Source organism: Callorhinus ursinus, unplaced genomic scaffold, assembly GCF_003265705.2.
Source record: "Callorhinus ursinus isolate GAN/ISIS: 27379988/994484 unplaced genomic scaffold, GSC_fseal_2.0 scaffold28, whole genome shotgun sequence".
Classification (NCBI taxonomy): domain Eukaryota; kingdom Metazoa; phylum Chordata; class Mammalia; order Carnivora; family Otariidae; genus Callorhinus; species Callorhinus ursinus.
The window spans coordinates 2,770,089-2,790,550 of NW_027397090.1; the positions used below are offsets into that span (position 1 = coordinate 2,770,089).

The 20,462-nt window shown below is 35.2% G+C and overlaps 1 protein-coding gene across 6 annotated transcripts in view; it reads right to left on the minus strand.

Annotated features, from left to right (window-relative positions):
- Positions 1–20,462, minus strand: part of VPS13A (vacuolar protein sorting 13 homolog A) — a 267,302-nt gene that overhangs the window by 237,180 nt on the left and 9,660 nt on the right. For all 6 annotated transcript variants that reach the window (XR_012374024.1, XR_012374025.1, XM_025891365.2 and 3 more), the window contains exons 2-5: positions 11,283–11,326; positions 9,215–9,257; positions 6,747–6,842; positions 6,388–6,489 (exon numbers count right to left, since the gene is read on the minus strand). Coding sequence is in view for 4 of the 6 variants with exons in the window: in XM_025891365.2 (XP_025747150.1) it covers positions 6,388–6,489; positions 6,747–6,842; positions 9,215–9,257; positions 11,283–11,326 (285 nt within the window). In the remaining 2 variants the exon portion in view is untranslated. The remainder of the gene's footprint in view (positions 1–6,387; positions 6,490–6,746; positions 6,843–9,214; positions 9,258–11,282; positions 11,327–20,462) is intronic.

The following is a 20,462-nucleotide window of genomic DNA, read 5'->3' on the forward strand; positions in this document are numbered from 1 at the left end:
GAGGGCGAAGGGAAGAGAGGGCGAAGGGAAGAGAGGGCGAAGGGAAGGACGCGACCAAAACTCTCCTGACAAATAAAAGCCCTGGAACTGATGGCTTACCTGATCAATTCTGCCTAATACTTAAAGAAAACATCAATCCTCTTCAAACTCAAAAAATAAATAAATAAAGGAATACTTCCAAACTCAATGTATGAGGTCAGCATTAATCTGATACTGAAACCACACAGACACTACAAGAAAACTACAGATCAATATTCCTGATATTGATGCAAATAATAAAATGCCAACAAACAAAATTCAACAACACATTAAAAAGATTATACACCATGACTCACAATTTATTGGTACAACGGAAGGATGCTAGATACATAAAAATCAATGTAATACACATTTACCAAATAAAAAAAAATGTATGATCATCTCAACTGATGAAGCAGCAGCATTTAACAAATTTCAATACCCTTTCATAATAAAAACTGTCAACAAAGCAGGACTAGAAGGAAAATATCTCAACATAATAAAGACCATCCAGAAAAAGCCCACAGCAAACATCATGCTTAATGGAAAGGATGAAAGCTTTTCCTCAAAAATCAGAAAAACAGCAAAAATTTCCAGTTTTGTCACTTTTATTCAGCATAATACTTACTGGAAGATACAGCCAGCGTAAATTATGCAAGAAAAAAGAAATCAGAAGGGAATAAGTAAAATTATCTCTGTTCACAGACAATATGATCTTATATTAAGAAAATCCTAGGGGCGCCTGGGTGGTTCAGTTGGTTAGGCAACTGCCTTCGGCTCAGGTCATGATCCTGGAGTCCTGGGATCGAGTCCCGCATCGGGCTCCCTGCTCAGCGGGGAGTCTGCTTCTCCCTCTGACCCTCCCCCCTTCATGCTCTCTCTCTCTCTCTTCTTCTCTCCAAAAAAAAAAAAAAAATCTTTAAAAAAAAAAAAAAGAAAAAAAAAGAAAATCCTAACTATCCAACAAAACAACCATTAGAACTAGTAAATGAACTCAGCAAAGTAGCAGGGCACAACGTCAAAAAAAAAAAAAAAATCAATTGCAGGGGTGCCTCGGTGGCACAGTCGGTTGGGCATCTGACTCTTGATTTCAGCTCAGGTTATGATCTCAGAGTCCTGAGATCGAGCCCTGTGTTGGGCTCCATGCTGAACACAGAGCCTGCTTGGGATGCTTTCTTTCCCCATCCCTCTGTCCCTCCGCAATCTCACACGCAAGCGCTCAAACTCTCACTCTCTCTCAAAAAAAAGAAAAGAAAAAATCAATTGCATATACAGTCCCTAACAATGAAAAATCTGAACAGGAAATTACAGAAACAATTCCCTTTACAACAGCATCAAAAAGAATAAAATAACTTAGAGATTAACGTAACCAAGTAGGTAAAACACATTCCAAGTTCATGGATTGGAAAACAACATGTCAATACTGCCCAAAGCAATCTATAGAGTCAAAGCAAACCTTATCAAAATTCCAATTATACTTTCTGCAGAAATAGAAATCCACAGCCTAAAATTCATATGGAATCTCAAGGGACTCCCAAAGAGCAAAAAACCATCTTGAAAAAGCAGAACAAAACTGAAAAACAAACTTCCTCATTTCAAAATTTACAACACAGTTCCAGTAATCAAAACAGTGTGGTACTGCCATACAGACAGACATATAGACAAATGAAATAGAACTGAGCACACAGAATAAACCCTTGCACATATGGTCAAATGATTTTTGATAAGGGGCCAAGACTATTCAATCAGGAATGGACAGTTGTTTTAATAAACAATGTTGGGAAAACTGCGTATCAAGATATCCACAGCAAGAGAATAAAGCTGTACCCTTATCTAAGAACATATATAAAAATTAACTTAAAATGGATCTAAGATTTAAATTTAAGACCTAAAACTATAAAACTCAGAGGAAAACACAGGACAAAAGCTGCATGACACTGGATTTGGCAATGATTTCTTGTGTATGACACCAAGGCACAAGCAACAGAAGATGACAAAAATGAACTTCATGGAAATTTAAAAAATTTTGTTCATACAACACTATCAACAGAATAGTTACACAAAGAATGGGAGGAAATTTGCAAATCATGTATTTAGTAAGGGATTAACACCCAGAATATATAAAGAACTCCTACCGCCCAACACAAAAAGACAACCCAATTAAAAGATGGGCAAAAGACTCAAATAGATGTTTCTCCAAAGAAGATATACAAATGGCCAATAAGCACATGAAAAGATGCTGAAATACTAATCGTTAGGGAAATGCAAATCAAAACTACATGAGATGCCACTTAATCCCCATCAGGATGCTACCATGAAAAAAAGACAAAATATCATCTGCAAAGAGAGAGTATGACTTCTTCTTTGCCAATTTGAATACCTTTTATTTACTTTATGTGGAAAACCCAAAAGTCTCCACCCCCAAATTACTAGAACTCACACAGCAACTCAGTAATGTGGCAGGATACAAAAGTCAATGCACAGAACCCAGTTGCTTTCTTATACACAACTCAACTGTAGAAAGAGAAATTAAAGAAACGATTCCATTTACAACAGCACCAAAAACCATAACATACCTCGGAATAAACCTAACCAAAGAGGTAAAGGATCTATACTCTAGGAACTACAGAACACTCATGAAAGAAACTGAAGAAGACACAAAAAGATGGAAAAACATTCCATACTCATGGATCGGAAGACTAAACATTGTTAATATGTCTATGCTACCCAGAGCAATCTATACCTTCGATGCATCCCAATCAAAATTCCAATGACATTTTTCGAAGTGCTGGAACAAACAATCCTAAAATTTGTATGGAATCAGAAAAGACCCCGAATCGCCAAGGAAATGTTGAAAAACAAAGCTGGGGGCATCACGTTGCCCGATTTCAAGCTATATTACAAAGCAGTGATCACCAAGACAGCATGGTACTGGCACAAAAACAGACATACAGACCAATGGAACACAATAGAGAGCCCAGATATGGACCCTCAACTCTACGGTCAAATAATCTTTGACAAAGCAGGAAAAAATATGCAATGGAAAAAAGACAGTCTCTTCAATAAACGGTGCTGGGAAAATTGGACAGCCACATGAAGAAGAATGAAACTCGACCATTCTCTCACACCCTACACAAAGATAAACTCAAAATGGATGAAAGACCTCAATGTGAGGCAGGAATCCATCAAAATCCTAGGAGGAGTACACAGGCAGTAACCTCTCTGACATCGGCCACAGCAACTTCTTTCAAGAAACATCTCCAAAGGCTAGTGAAACAAAAGCAAAAATGAACTTTTGGGACTTCATCAAGATAAAAAGCTTCTGCACAGCAAAGGAAACAGTCAACAAAACAAAGAGGCAACCCACAGAATGGGAGAAGATATTTGCAAAGGACACTACAGATAAAGGGCTGGTATCCAAGATCTATAAAGAACTTCTCAAACTCAACACCCAAAAAACAAATAATCAAGTCAAAAAATGGGCAGAAGACATGAACACCAAAGAAGACATACAAATGGCTAACAGACACATGAAAAAATGTTCATCGTCATTAGCCATCAGGGAAATTCAAATCAAAACCACAGTGAGATACCACCTTACACCAGTCAGGATGGCAAAAATTGACAAGGCAAGAAACAACAAATGTTGGAGACGTTGTGGAGAAAGGGGAACCCGCTTACACTGTTGGTGGGAATGCAAGTTGGTACAGCCACTTTGGAAAACAGTGTGGAGGTGCCTCAAAAAATTAAAAATAGAGCTACCCTATGACCCAGCAATTGCACTCCTGGGTATTTACCCCAAAGACACAGATGTAAAGAAGGGCCATATGCACCCCAATGTTCATAGCAGCAATGTCTGCAATAGCCAATCTGTGGGAAGAGCCGAGATGCCCTTCAACAGCTGAATGGATAAAGAAGATGTGGTCCATATATACAATGGAGTATTACTCAGCCATCAGAAAGGATGAATACCCAACTTCTACATCAACATGGATGGGACTGGAGGAGATGATGCTAAGTGAAATAAGTCAAGCAGAGAAAGTCAATTATCATCTGGTTTCACTTATTTGTGGAACATAAGGAACAGCATGGAGGACATTAGGAGAAGGAAGGGAAAAATGAAGGGGGGGAAATCGGAGGGAGAGATGAACCATGAGAGACTGTGGACTCTGAGGAACAAACTGAGGGCTGGGGTGGGGTGGGGGATTGGGTTAGCCCGGTGACGGGTGTTAAGGAGGGCACGAGGGCACGTACCGCATGCAGCACCGGGTGTTATATGAAAACAATGAATCGTGGATCACTACATCAAAAACTAATGATGTACCGCATGGTGACTAATATAATAAAATTTAAAAAATAAAAAAAGACAAAATAACTGTAGACAAGGATGTAAAGGAATCAGAACCTTTGTGCACTATTGGTGAAAATGTAAAACCATACAAAACCCTGTCGAAAACAGCATAGGAAGTCCTCAAAAAGTCAAAAATACAGTACAATTATCATATGATCCAGCAGTTCCACTTCTGTGTATATAGCCAAAAGAACTGAAAGGAGCGTCTCAAAGAAATACTTGTACTCCAATGTTCAGAGAAGCATTAATCACAACAGCTAAAGCACGGAAGAAACCCAAGTGTCCACTGATGGGTGAACTGGCAAGCAAAATGTGGAACATCCAAAAAATGGAATATTATTCAGCTAAAAGGGAAATTCTGACATATGCTACAACATGGACAAATCTTAAAGACATTATGCTAAATGAAACAGGCCAGTTAGAAAAATACAAGTTATACTGATTTCACTTACATGAAGTACTCAGAATATTCAAAATTATAGATACAAGAAAGTACAATTGTAGCTGCCAAGGGGTTTGGAAGTGTGTGTGGGGGGGAGCGTAGAATGGGTGGGTTATTATTTAATGGGTATAAAGTTTCAATTCCATAAGAAAAAAGATACGAAGATGGATGGTAGTAATGGTTGTACAACATTATAAATGTACTTAATACCACTGAACTGTACACTTAAAAATGGTTAAGACGGGGGTGCGCCCAGGTGTTTCAGTCGGTTAAGCGCCTGCCTTTGGCTCAGGTCATGATCCCAGAGTCCCAGAATTGAGCCCTGCATCAGGCTCCCTGCTCAGTGAGGAGTCTGCTTCTCCCTCTTACCCTGCTCATGCTTACTCGCTCGCTCTCTCTCAAGTAAATAAAATTAAAAAAAAAAAAATGGTTAAGATCGTAAACTTTGTTACATGTATGCCACAATAAAAAAAAAATATTAAAGAAAAAGATGATTGGGTATAGTATCTACACAGGATATGAATGAACTGAGAGCTACACAGGATATGAATGGAACTGAGAGAAGAAAAAACAATTATAAGAAGCGTCACCAGAATTGTGTTAAATCTCCTTTACTGTTTTTACCTCTTTGCCAAAAGGTGAAATGTTTATTACTGGATTTCACTTTTTTAGTGAAAAAATAAATGCATGGCAAAGTTGGTGATATAGTTTTCAAGATGGTCAGCTATTAGAGGAAGGACAGAGGAACAGAAGGTAAGCAGGTAACTAGGTTAGGAAGATCACTTTGTGTTTGAAGATAAGACAGGCTACGGTATTTTTACCTACTAAGGAGAAAGCTTCACTAGAGAGAACAGAATACAAAAAGTACCTGGTGATAGTGACCAATGCACAAGGGGAAAGGAAGTAGATTTCTGCAGAACAGCTCTTCCACTGAGAAAAGTAAAGGGTGGAAATAATGGACTATTTGGTCTAGGCTGAATAGAAAAGCATAGGAACCCACAGAGTAAACAAACAGATTTGGGAAAACATAAATATATCAAGGGACTAAGTATGCCCAAAAGATTAAGAATTGATATAATGGGATTTTTTTTAAAAGCTAGAAAACAAAATATACTTGATGAAATTAATTTATTATAGTTAAAAACTAACCTTACCCTTAATAAGCTAGATATATTGTTTGTCATAAGTTTCCATAAAAGTTTTGTGAACATGATAAACACAAACCACATTAAAATTCCCCATGTAATAAGATTCCCTCATATTTGTTAAATAATTTCAATGCCTCCAAAGAAAAATAATACTCAAATGTGATATTTAGGTCTTTTCTCCTTTCCTTATTACCATTTTTTTTTTAAGATTTTATTTATTTATTTGACAGAGAGAGACACAGCAAGAGAGGGAACACAAGCAGGGGGAGTGGGAGAGGGAGAAGCAGGCTTCCCGCTGAGCAAGAAGCCTGATGTGGGGCTCGATTCCAGCACCCTGGGACCATGACCTGAGCCGAAGGCACACACTTAACAACTGAGCCACCCAGGCGCCCCTCCTTATTACCATTCTTATTTACTGTTTCCTTTACCTTGATCAGCTACTTTTTGTTTTGCTTCTTCTATTCGTTTAAGTTCATGTTGTTTTGCTTCCAAGAGTTGTTTTTCTTCTTTTAAAGGATCATATTTTATTTCTACAGGAAGCATGAAAAAGAATATGTAATTACCTTAAGTATAATCATTCTAAAATATATCCTTGAAAATAATCACTAATTCAAAGTCTGCAATAATTCAGAGTAAAAACCAATTTAATGTGAATTTCCAGATGCTAATTTAAATATAAAGTATCTCAAAAAATTCATGAAAAGTATTTTGAATTATCAAATATAAAGATTTTTTTCCACCCACAAATAAAAATACTTTAAGTTATAATGTTTAAAATTTGACTTACTAGAAGAAGGCACTATGAGTAAATAAATGTCTCCCAGGACAGCTTCAACTGGTTGAGTATACAGGTTCTTCCATGGAATTATAAGATTAAGATTACCTATAGATTTTTAGAAGAAGGACAAAAAATAATATTCATTCAACCACATTTACTGCCAGCCTATTTGCTGTCAGAGATTAGAAGAAATAAAGTGACAAGCTGAGTCATTTTACAGAAAGCTATTTTACAACCACAAACAACAAGCCTCTGTTGTGATGATTTGAAACTGTCTATTAGTACTGTTGGAAAATCTACTAAATGATATTCTAAAAATTTACCAGTTTCTCTTTATGGCAATCTGCACCACAAACATTAGTATTCTTCTGCAATTAACCAACAACCCTTGATATTATAACCCTGATTTCCCCAATTCTTGCTTTAAATCACTGTAAGTATTTTTATTACACTTTCAAAAGGTACACTATAAAATTGAAAAATGTATTTTTCATATATACAGACTATATATACATAATATGTATGATTATCATAAGTGTATGTATGCGCAGATTTCTATGGTAATAAAGATCGTGGACAAGATTAGAAAATCATTTCAAACTAATGAAAATGTTTTACTACAATCTATCAGGAAAGTATTTTTTAAAGCATTAGATTTCTTGAACTAAAAAACATGATGTAAGGTATTCGTTATACTGATTCTATTCTTGTGATTTTAGAAAATTTCCATAATAGAGGTGAGGAGGAGGGGATGAAAAAAAGAAAATTTCCACAATAGTTTTAAAATACTTTAAAATTTTTTAGAAAGCATGAGTCAATTTATTTAGAAATAGTTGCCGTAACTGGCAAGGGAATGATTAACACAACGCTACATTAACTGATTAGTCATTGGGAAGGGGAAAAAAAATTTACATAGATATATCTCATTACATAACCTCAAAATTCCGTATTTAAACAAATCCAAATTGAGAAAAAGATTTCATCTCACATAATCAATACAGAGAAAAAGAACCAAACTATTATTTCTAAAAGACAGATGACTTTCTAAGTTTAAAAATCAGAGAAGATAATGACCATTTCAAGTTTATGTACAGTCCAAAATATAACCAGAATGAACACATTAGAAAAAACAGTGACAAATCTGATATAATTTATAAATGTATCAGGTAGACTGCTTACACACATACACATACATTAGATTGCTGGAGTGGAGCGGGGTGGGAGGGATGGGGTGGCTGGGTGATGGACATTGGGGAGGGTATATGCTATGGTGAACGCTGTGAATTGTGATGAATCACAGACCTGTACCCCTGAAATAAATAACACATATGTTCACAAAAAAATTAATTAAAAAAAATCCAGAAAAGTAAACAAAAGAACAGAGAACAGTGACAAAACAGCGTTAAGTAATCAAAGAAACACACACGAAGTTAATAATGTACCATTTTCACCAGTAAATCTTGAAACAAAAAAGCTTTTTCCTCTCAGTACAGACTTTTAGAAAATGTGGAAAATACACAAAAATATAAACAAAGGCAATTCCAAAAATCTTCCACATAAATATAGCTACTTTTAAAATATGTATATATTTATACTTGCTATATATGTAATTTTGCATGCTAAATGAGGGAACTTTGAAAGATCAATAAGATTAACAACACCCAATAACAGCAAGAGGAGGGGCGCCTGGGTGGCTTAGTCAGTTAAGTGTCTGACTCTTGATTTAGCTCAGGTGATGACCTCAAGGTCATAGGATCAAGCCCCTCTGGACTCTGCTTTCAACAGGGAGTCTGCTTAAAGATTCTCTCTCTCTGTCCCTCCCCAACTCGTCATCTCTCCTCTCTCTCTCAAATAAATAAAATCTTAAAAAAGAATAGCAAGGGGAAAATATGTTCCTATAAAAGTAATTGTAATGCTATACTGCTCATTTGGAAGTGTATACTTCTTTCACTCAACAAATTGTGTCCCTACTATTTGCCAGGTATTGTACTAAGTAGTGAGAATAAAAATTGAACCGACTTAAGAAACTGTCTAGTAAAAGACAAAAATGATACTAAAGAATGACAGGTGCTAGGACAGAGGTATGCAAACAACCTCAGAAACTAACTTTCTGACTCGTCCCTAGCCACACTTTCTGGATGATGCAGACCTGACTCCTTAGACCATATACCTATGATAAATCAGAATACAGCAATAACTAGTCAGAAACCTAAGAAACCGAGATAGTTGTGCTATTAAACACACTGGCCCTCAATTAACCATTTTTAACACCTAACAAGATGCATAATTTCAGTTTTTAAACAAGGGATATATGGACCACATGGTATTTTTAAGTTACACAACTAAGTTCTACCCAGATGAGAACACGATTTTCAATACTTAGAAACATTAAAAATATCACATTAAAGAGATACTAAGCATATAATTCTTACTCTACGTCCAGCAAGAAGGACATTCAAATAATAAGCACAGCTTACCTATATGACCAACTTTAACTTTAAATGGTACATCCAGTTGACTCTAGAAAATATCATACATAAAATATTAGTACATATACAGGCCAACAAAACAGAGAACATTTTCGCCCCAAAATTATTTAAAGGGTTTAAGTTAACTCACACCTTGTCTTTATCTTCAACAACCTATTTAAATTTATAGATACATAACTGTAATATTCTCAAATCCACAAAATTCAGGGAGACTGATCATTTTTAAATAAATAGGGGAAAAGTAATACAGACCACCTAAGTTACCCATATCAAAGTCATACTGCCTTTACGCTGTACTGGGGGGCGGGGGGAATTTCACTGTCAGTTTGTCCTCACAGGGAGGTTAAAACTCCATTTTGCAAAAAATACCCTCAAAAAAATTTCTCCCCATCCAACAGGGAAAAGGACAACTTCTTCAGTAAGTGGTGCTGAGAAAACTCGATATCCACACAATTTTCGATAGACATATCCAAAGAACATATTATAAATGGCCAATAAGCACATGATACGATGTTCAATCTCACTAGTCATGAGGGAAATGCTAAGAAAAACCAAAATGAGATACTACTTTATATCTATTAAGATGGGTATTATCAAAAAACAAAAAATAGTGCCTGGCTGGGTAAGTCAGTAGAGCATGTGACTCTTGATCTTGGGGTCATGAATTTGAGCCCCACGTTGGGGAGATTATACTTAAATTTTTTTAAAAAGAACATTAAAAAGTAAATGTTAGCAAAGATGTGGAGAAACTGGAAACTCCATGTGTTGGTGAGGGGAATATAAAATGGTTCAGCTACCGTGGGAAACAGTAACAGTTCTTGAAAAGGCTAAACATAAAATTACCATAAAATCCAACAATTCCACTAATAGGCATTTACCCACAGGGACTGAAAGTAGGTAACCAAACAGACATGTGTACTGCCAATGTTACAGCAATATTATTCAAAGAGCCAAAAGGCAGAAACAACTGGAGTATCCATCAATGTATGAATGGATAAACAAAATGTTGCTTAGAGATACAGTGGAATATTATGCAGCCACAAAAAGAAGTAATGAAAAACAAACAGGGTTCTAGAGGGGAGGAGGGTAGGGGGATGGGTTAGCCTGGTGGTGGGTATTGAGGAGGGCACGTTCTGCATGGAGCACTGGGTGTTATGAACAAACAATGAATCATGGAACACTGTATCAAAAACTAATGATGTAATGTATGGTGATTAATATAATAAAAAAATTTTTAAAAAAAAGTAATGTTCTGATACAAACAACATGGACAAACCTTAAAGGAATTATGCTAAGTGAAATATGTTGAACAATGAATGGCAAACATAGCATGATTCCATTTATAAGAGCTACATGGAATAGGCAAATTCAGGGAGTCAGAAAGTAGATTAGAGGTTAACAGGATCTACACAGAACAGGAATGGGGACTTATTTCTTAAGGGTCATAGGGTTCCCTCTGACCTAAGGTAAAAGTTGCAGAAAAAGATATTGGTTGATAGCTGTACAACATCATAAATGTAATTAGTATCACTGAATTTTTGGGTAAAAACATGATTACCACAGCATTAAAAAAACAAAACTTGAGAACTATTAGAAAGATCAATTAACCATTTAAAACCATATAGAAAGAAAAGAATTAGGAATATTTTTAAATAGGGAAAATTACCAGTTTGTGGTTTTAAGGAGATGAAAAGTTCACTTTGTAAAATCCACATTTTGCAAAAATTATTTTCAAAAAGTTTTCTCAAAGCTTGAATAATTTAAGATGACAAAGTAAATCAAGAAGTCTACATATTTATAAATGCTCTGACATTACACATTTTTTATACTCAAGACCTACCAGAGGGATGCCTGGGGGCTCAGTCAGTTAAGTGTCTGACTCTTGATTTCGGCTCAGGTCACAATCTCAGAGTCATGGGAATGAGCCATGCATCAGGCTACCCACTCAGCAGGGAATACGCTGGAGATTCTCTCCCTCTCCCTCTACCCCTCACCACCTTACACTCTCTAAAATAAATAGAACCTAAGAGGAAAAAAAACAAAAACAAAAACCTACCAGAGCGTTTTCTTTAATTTCAAGATTCTTCAAGGCCACAGCTCCTAAGATTTAAAAAGTAAAATTAAATATTTAAAATATTTTTCATTTTAAAAACGCATACTTCATCCTTAAATGTCATAAGTGAAAAATTATAATGTGCATAACAGAAAACAAAATATTCTATAATCTTATTAGCTCACCTTCATTCTTCAATTTAGTCTAAAATCGTATGTTTATCCATATTCTTTTAAAGTGGGTTATGAGATGTCCTTGTTCTTTTTTTTTTTTTATGATTTTTTTATTTGACAGAGAGACAGCAAGAGAGGGAACACAAGCAGATGGAATGGGAGAGGGAGAGGCAGGCTTCCCACTGAGCAGGGAGCCCAACGCTGGGCTCAATCCCAGGACCTTAATGGTTATAGCCCACTGTAATGTAAACAAACATTTTAAGCAGAATTATACAGATAACAGGACTCTAGTAAAGCTGCATAAAATACAAATATGCAAAAAAATGAACTGTATTTATAAATATATTTGCAATGAACAAGTGGAAATTTGTAAGATCCAGTATCAGTGAGCTTGAAGATACATATATATAAATTTCCCCATCTGAAATGCAAGGAGAAAAGTAAAAGAAAAAATAACAATGTCCACGAACTGTAGGACAACTGTAAAAGCTGTAACATATGCATAACAGGAATACCAAAAGGAAAAACAGAGAAGAAACATAAATATTTGAAGTAGCAATGACTGAGAAATTTCCAAAATTAATGATAAAAACATCAAATCACAGATCCAGAAAACTAAAAGAACACAAGTCAGGGAAATAAAAAATCTACAACTAAGCATATCATAACCAAACTACAGAAAATCAAAAACTAAAACAAAACAATAAAACACTTGAATATGATCCAGAAATACCTCTTCTGGGTATAAGGGAAAAAAAAAAACAAAACAGGATTTTGAAAAGATTATCTGTACTCCAATGTTTACTGTAGCATTATTCACAATAGCCAAGATATAGAAACAACCTAACTGTCCATCAACAGATGAATGGATAAAGATATGATATTGATATAAATGCACACAATGGAAATTATTCAGTCATGAAAAAGAACGAAATCCTGCCATTTGTGACAACACTGATGGACTTCGAGGGCATTATGCTTAGACACAGAAAGACAAATACGATATGGTATTGTTTATATGTAATATCTAAACAGCCTGAACTCTCAGAAACAGAGAAGAGAATCCTGGTTACCAGGGGCTAGGATGTGGGGGAACTGGGGAAATTATGGTAAAAGATACAAACTTGCAACTAGGAGATGATTAAGTTCTGGAGATCTAATGCACACCACAGTGCATTATTATCAACAATACTGTACTATATATTTCAAAGTTGCAAAGACACTAGATCTTTAATGTTCACACCACAAAAAAGAAATGATTATGTGACAGGATAGACGTGTTGTGAAGCTACCATCATAATCATACTGCAATATATAACTGTAGCAAATCAGTATGTTGTGCACCTTAAACTTACACAATGTTATATGTAAATTAGGCCAACAACAACAAAAAGAAAAATCTTTTTTTTTTTTAAAGATTTATTTATTTGACAGAGAGACAGCAAGAGAGGGAACACAAGCGGGGGTGGGGGTGGGAGAGGGAGAAGCAGGCTTCCTGCGGAGCAGGGAGCCCGATGAGGGGCTCGATCCCAGGACCCTGGGACCATGACCTGAGCCGAAGGCAGACGCTTAACGACTGAGCCACCCAGGCGCCTCCAAAAAGAAAAATCTTGAAAAAAAGCAGAGAAAAACACACACATTCCCCGACAAAGGTATAAGGAATAACTGAATTGAAAAATTCACCAGCGAACATCCAAAGCAGACTCCAACAGACAAAAGAATGAACTAACAAACTTGAAAACAGGTCATCTGAAAATGTAGTGATGGCCAAAAAAAAAAAAAAAGTGAACCGAGGGAAACAGACTTGTGAGACATAAGTAAGTATGCATTATGGATCAATATGCATTATGAGAGTCCCAAAAGGAGGAAAGACACAGGCAGAGAGCTTAGTTGAAAAAGTAACATCCAAAATTTTCCCAAATTTGAGGACAGATATGTATACAGAAATCCAGGAATCTCAACCAAGAAACATCATCAACAACAGTGAGTATTAAAAGCAAAAGTGATTTGACATCTACACAGGATCTTCAAAAAGACTATCAGTGGATTTTTCAGCAGAAACCTTACAGAAAATGATATATTTAGAGTGGTGAAAGAAAAAAAAAAAAGCCAACCAAGAACATTATATTCAACAAGGTATTAGATCTACTTCAAAAATGAGGAAAAAAATTTTTAAGATACTCTCAGATAAACAAAAGCTGAGGGAGCTCATTAACAGATCTGTCTTACAAGAAACCTTAAAGAGAGTCCTTCCAGTTGAAAGGAAAGGATGCTGGGCTTGGGGCACCTGGGTGGCTCAGTCAGCTGAGTGTCTGACTCTTGGTTTCAGCTCAGGTCCTGATCTCATGGGTCATGGGATGAGCCCAACAATTGGGCTCCGTGCTCAGTGGGGAATCTGCTTGAAGATTCTCTTCCTCTGCCCGCCCCCACTCATGTGCATGCACATGCTCTCTCTCAAATAATCTTAAAAAAAAAAAAAAAAAAGGATGCTAGGCAGTAACCCAAAGCTATATGAAAATATAAGTTCTCGGGCGCCTGGGTGGTTCAGTTGGTTAAGCAACTGCCTTCGGCTCAGGTCATGATCCTGGAGTCCCGGGATCGAGTCCCACATCGGGCTCCCTGCTCAGCAGGGAGTCTGCTTCTCCCTCTGACCCTCTTCCCTCTCATGCTCTCTCTCATTCTCTCTCTCTCAAATAAATAAATAAATAAATCTTTGAAAATATAAGTTCTCCAGGAAAGGCAAGTGCATGGACAATATGAAAACTACTACTATAATTTTACTTTGTAACTCCATTTTTTATTCTCTATTTTTGAAATTTAAATCAAATTCAACTCTTTCATTTAAAAAACAAAAAACTTAAGAATTGTAAGTCTATGTTAATAGGTACATAATGTGTAAAAATGTCATCTGTTACATCAATAACAAAGTTGGGAAGGTAAGTTATAAAAGTAAAGTTATTGTTTGGGATTAAAGTTGGTATCAGTTTAAGATACGTTCTTATACGTTAAGGTATTATATGTAATTCCTACAGAACCACAAAAAAAAATCTACAGAATATACAAAAAGGAAATAAGGAAATCAAAACGGGTCACACACACACACACAAAAAATGAACACAAAGGAAGAAAGTCAAAACATGAAACAGTTATAAGACATGCAGAAAATAATTAACAAAATGAAAATAGTAAGGCTTTCCTATCAGTAATTACTTTAAATGTAAACAGTTTAAGAAGATATGGTGTATGTGTATGTGTGTATGTGTGTGTGTCTATATGCATATAAACATATATATACACACATATACAATGAAACATTACTCATTCATAAAACCGAATGAAATCTTGCCATTTGCAAGACATGGATGGAGCTAGGGAGTAGTATACTAAGCAAAATAAGTCAGAGAAAGACAAATACCATATGATTTCAGTCTTGTGTGGAATTTAAGAAAACAGATGAAAACAGGGATAAAAAAAATAAATAAAAAACAGAAGAAAAATAGGCAAACCAGGAAATAGACTATTAACTACAGAGAACAATCTGAGGGTTACGGCAGGGGGATGGGTTAAACAGGTGATGGGGATAAAGGAGGGCACTTGTGACGAGCACTGGGTGTTGCATATAAGTGATGAATCATTAAATTCTCCACCTAACACTAGCATTACACTCTATGTGAGCTGGAATTTAAATAAAAATTTGAAAAGAAATAAATGTAAACAGTTTAAACTCCCCATTCAAAAGACACAGGCAGAATGTATTTAAAACCAAACAAAACATGATGCCCCTACAGCTCTAAGAACATACATAGTTAAAATTTAAGTGCAAAAATGGCAAAAGATTTCCCATGCAAATAATAAGAGACCAGATATGGCTGTACACATATTAGACAAAACAGACTAAAGTCAAAAGCTATTGTAAGAGATGAAGAGGAACATCATATAATAAGTGTCAATTCACTAATTATAAACATAGCATGCCAATTATAAACACATATTCACCAAACACCAGAGCACAATATGAAGCAAACACTGACAAATAAGAAGAAACAACTCTACAAAAATGGTAGGAGGCTTCAGCACACAACTTCAATAATGGATAGAACCACCAGACAGAAGATTAAGAAGGAAACAAAACATGTATGTTTTAATAAAACATACATGAAACACTCTACTCAACAAGAGCAGAATACACAATTTTCTCAAGTGCTCATGAAACATTCTTCAGGACAGGTCATGTATTAGGCAAAAACAACAACAACAACAATCTGAATTTTAAGAGATTGAAATCCTTAGATGATATCACGAGAAAGAAGAAATCACAAGAACTTAAGAAAAATTAAAATGAAAGCACAACATACCAAAATTTATAGGCTGCAGCAAAGACAGTCCTGGGAAAACTTACAGCTGTAACTGTCTATATTAAAAAATAACAGCCCAAATTAACACCTTAAATTGTACCTTAAAGAAATAGAGATTAAGCTCAAAGCTACAAGAATAAAGTTTAGAACAGAGATAATTAAAATAGAGAACAGAAAACCCAACAGAGAAAACTGATGAGATCAAAAATTGGTTCCTCAAAAATCTTTAGCTAATAAACTAAGACAAAGAAGAATTAAACAATTAAAATCAGGAATATTGGAGGGAACCATACTATCGATTTTACAGAGAAATAAGAGATTTTAAGAGAGTACTATGAACTGTACATCAACAAATTGGATACCCTCGATGAAATGGATAAATTCCTAGAAAAACATACCCTACTACTAATGAATCCTCAAGAAATGGATAATCTGAACAGACCTATAATATGTAAGGAGATTTACTCACTGATCAAAAACCTCCCAAAAACAGAAGTCTAGGACAAGATGATTTCACTTGTGAATTCTACCAAACATTTGAGAACACCAATCCTCCTCAAACTTTTCCAAAAAAAAAAAAAAAAATAAAAAAAAACTAAAGAGAAGGAAATATTTCCAAACTCAGTCTATGAGGTCAGCATGAATCTGATACCAGAGACAAAGATGCTACAAGGAAATTACAGATCATTACCCCCAATGAACATTGACACAAAAACCCTCAACAAAATACTAGCAAACAAAATTCAACAGCACATTAGAAGGATTATATACCATGACCCAATACTATTCCTGGAATGCAAGGATGTTTTCATATTAGAACATCAATGCAATACACCACATTAACAGAATGAAGGAGAGGAAAAAAAAAAACACATCTCAATGAAAAAGCATTCAAAAAATTTCAATACCCTTTCCTGACAAAAACACTCAACATATTAGGAATAAAAGGAAACAACCTCAATATAATAAAGGCCACATATGAAAAGCCCACAGTGAACATCACATTCAATGGTGAGAAATGAATCTTCTCATCAGCAACAAGATGAAGATGCACAGTTTTGCCACTTTCCTTCAACATCGTACTGAAAGTCCTAGCCAGAGCAATTAGACAAGAAATAAAAGGCATCCACGTTGGAAAGGAAGAAGTAAAATTATCTCTATTCACCAACGACATAATCTTATATGAAGAAAACCCTAAATTTCCCATCAAAAAAAAAGCATGTTAGAATAAATGAATTCAGCAATGTTGCCGGATACAAAATCAAAACACAAAAATCAGTTGTGTTTCTTTACACTAAGTAGTCCAAAATAAACATTAAACAATTCCATTTAAAATAGCATGGAAAATAAAACAGGAATAAACTTAACCAAAGGGGTGAATGACTTGTACCTTCAAACTATAAAACATTGCCGAATGCCATTAAAGGCACACATACATAACCAGGAAGACATCCATCCCATGTTCATAGCCTGCAAGACTTAATGTTGTTAAGATGACAATACTACCCAAAGCAAACTACAGACTCAATGCAATCCACATTAAAATCCCAATATTTTTTGAATAATAAAAAGTCCATTTTTAAATTCATGTGAAATCACAAGGGACACCCCCATTGTTAAAACAATCTTTTTAGAAAGGGGGGGGAGAAAACTGGAAGTCTCACTCTTCCTGATTTCAAAACTTAATACAAAAACATAGTAATCAAAACAGTGTAGCACCAGTATACAAACACATAGACCAACAGAAACGAAGAGGGAGCTGAGAAATAAAACCTCACATATACAGGCAAATGAATTTGATAAGGCTGCCAAGATCACTCAAATTTGGAAATGTCACCAAAAACACTGAAAATGATATTCACATGCAAAAGATGAAGCTGGATTACCATACACCATATCCAAAAATTAACTGAAAGTAGATCAAAGACTCAAATTTCAGATCTAAAACTATAAAAATCTAAGAGGAAAACATAAGTGAAAAATTCCATGGTAGTCAATTTGGCAATGATTTCTTTTGGATGGATATGACACCAAAAAGCACAGGAAACAACAAAAAGATGATCTAGACTTCATCAAAACTAAAAACTTTTATGCATCACAGGGCATTATCAACAGTGAAAAGGCAACAGTATTTGCAAATCAAATATCTGAAAAAATGTCAATATCCAGAATATATAAAGAACGCCAACTCTACTTAAAAAAAAAAAAGCAACCCAATTAAAGGATGGCAAAGGTCTTCAAAAGACATTTTTCCAAAGAAGACCTATAAATGGCCATTAACCAATGAGAAGATGTTCAACAGCACTAATCATCAGAGAAATGCAAGTCAAAAAAAAATGAAATAGTACCTCACACCCATGAGGATGGCTACTACAAATAAGAGAGAAAATAACAAATGTTTCTGAGAATGTGGAGAAATTAGAACCTTTTGCACTGTCAGTGAAAATGTAAAATGGTACATCTGGAAAGTAGTATGACACTTCCTCAAAAAATTAAAAAGAAATACCCAGCAATTCCACTTGTGGGTATATACCAAAACATTTGAAAGCTAGGACTCAAATTCTATTTGCTCACTGTTTGTAGGGCCTGATTCACAAGAGCCAAAAGGTGGAAGCAACCCATGTGTCTATTTACAGAGGAATGGAGAAACAAAATGTGATATACACATAAAATATTGTTCAGCTTTAAAAGTGAATGAAATTCTGATATATGTTGTAACAGATCAACATCGAAGACATTACCCTCATACCTGATATAAGCCAAACACAAAAGGACAAATATAATACCACTTATAGGAGGTACCTAGTATAGTCAAATTCATAGAGAAAATAGAATAATAGTTGCCAGTAGCTGAAGGAAGGAGATATAGGTAGTTATTCTTCAATAGGTACAATGTTTCAGTTTTGCAAGATGAAAAGAGTTCTGGAGATGGATGGTGGTGATAGTTGCACAACAATATGGATACACTTAATGCCTCTGAACTGTACCCTAAAAAAATGGCTAACATGAAAATGACTGACAACACAGAAATGCAAAGGATTATGAGAATATAATGAAAAATTACATGCCAACAAATTGGACAACTGAGAAGAAATCAATAAATTACTAAAAACTATGATCTTCCAAACTAAATGAGAAATAGAAAATCTGAACAGACCTATGACTAGTAATGAAATTGAATCAGCAATCACAAACTCCCAACAAGCAAAAGTGTAGGACCAGATGGCTCCACAGGTAAATTCCACCAAACATTTGAAGAGTTAATAACCTATTCTCAAACTAGTCCAAGAAACAGAATAGAAGGGAAAACTTCCAAATTCATTCCACAAGGCCAGCAACACCCTGATACTATAAAGAAAACCACAAGCCAATATTACTGATGAACAGCAATGCAGAAATCCTCAACAAAATATTAGCAAACCAAATCCAACAATACCTTAAAAAAAAATCACTGACCACAATTAAGCTATTCCAGGGATACAAGAGTGGTTTAACATTCACAAATCCATCAATGTGATATATCATGTTAACAAGAGAAGGGATAAAAGCCCTATGATGATCTCAGTAAATGCAGGGAAAAAAAAAAAAACATTTCACAAAATGCAACACCCATTATCAAGAAAACAAAGATCTGGAGGGAACATACCTTAACATAATAAAGGCCATATATGAAAAACCCACAGCTAACATCATACTCACTGGTAAAAACTAAGCTTTTCCTCAAAGATCAGGAACAAGACAAGGATTTCCACTCTTAACCACTTTATTCAATATAATAATGGAACTTTTAACTACAGGAATCAGATAAGGAAAAGAAATAAAAGGCATTCAAATTAGTAAGGAAGAAGTAATACTTGCAGAGAAAGTGATACTGTATACAGAAAACCCTAAAAACTCCACCAAAAGAACTATTAGAACTGATAAGTGAATTCAGTGAACTTGCAAGACACAATATTAATATACAGAAATCTACTGAATTTCTATACAATAACAAAGTAACAGCAGAAATTAAGAAAACAATTCCTTTTACAATTGCACCAAAAAGAAAAGACCTATACTCTGAAAACTATAAAAAAAACCAAAAACACTAATTCTAAAAGATATATGCACCATTTATTGCAGCATTACTTTCAACAGCTAACAAATGGAAGCAACCCAAGTGTCCACCAACAGATGAATGGATACATACAGCCCCACCCACATATACACACAGAATATTACTCAGCCATATAAAAGAATGAGACCTTGCCATTCGCGACAATATGGATGGACCTAGAGGATATCATACTAAGTGAAATAGATCAGAGGAAGACAAATACCATGATGTCACTTATATGTGGAATCTAAAAAACAAAAACAAAGAAACAAAAAGCAGACTTTTAAATACAGATAACAAATTGGTGGCTGCCAGAGGAAAGGTAGGTGTGGGAGGAGGGGCACGGGCAAGATGGATAAAGGCAATTAAGTACAAAGTTCCAGTTATAAAATAAAGAAATTACAGAAATGAAAAGCATGGCACAGGGAATATAGTCAATAATGTTGCAGAAATGTTTGGTGACAGATAGTAACCATATTGAGGGTGAGCACCGGGTAATGTACAGAATTGTTGAATCAATATGCTGTACACCTAAAAGTGAAAATATTGTTAAGATGAT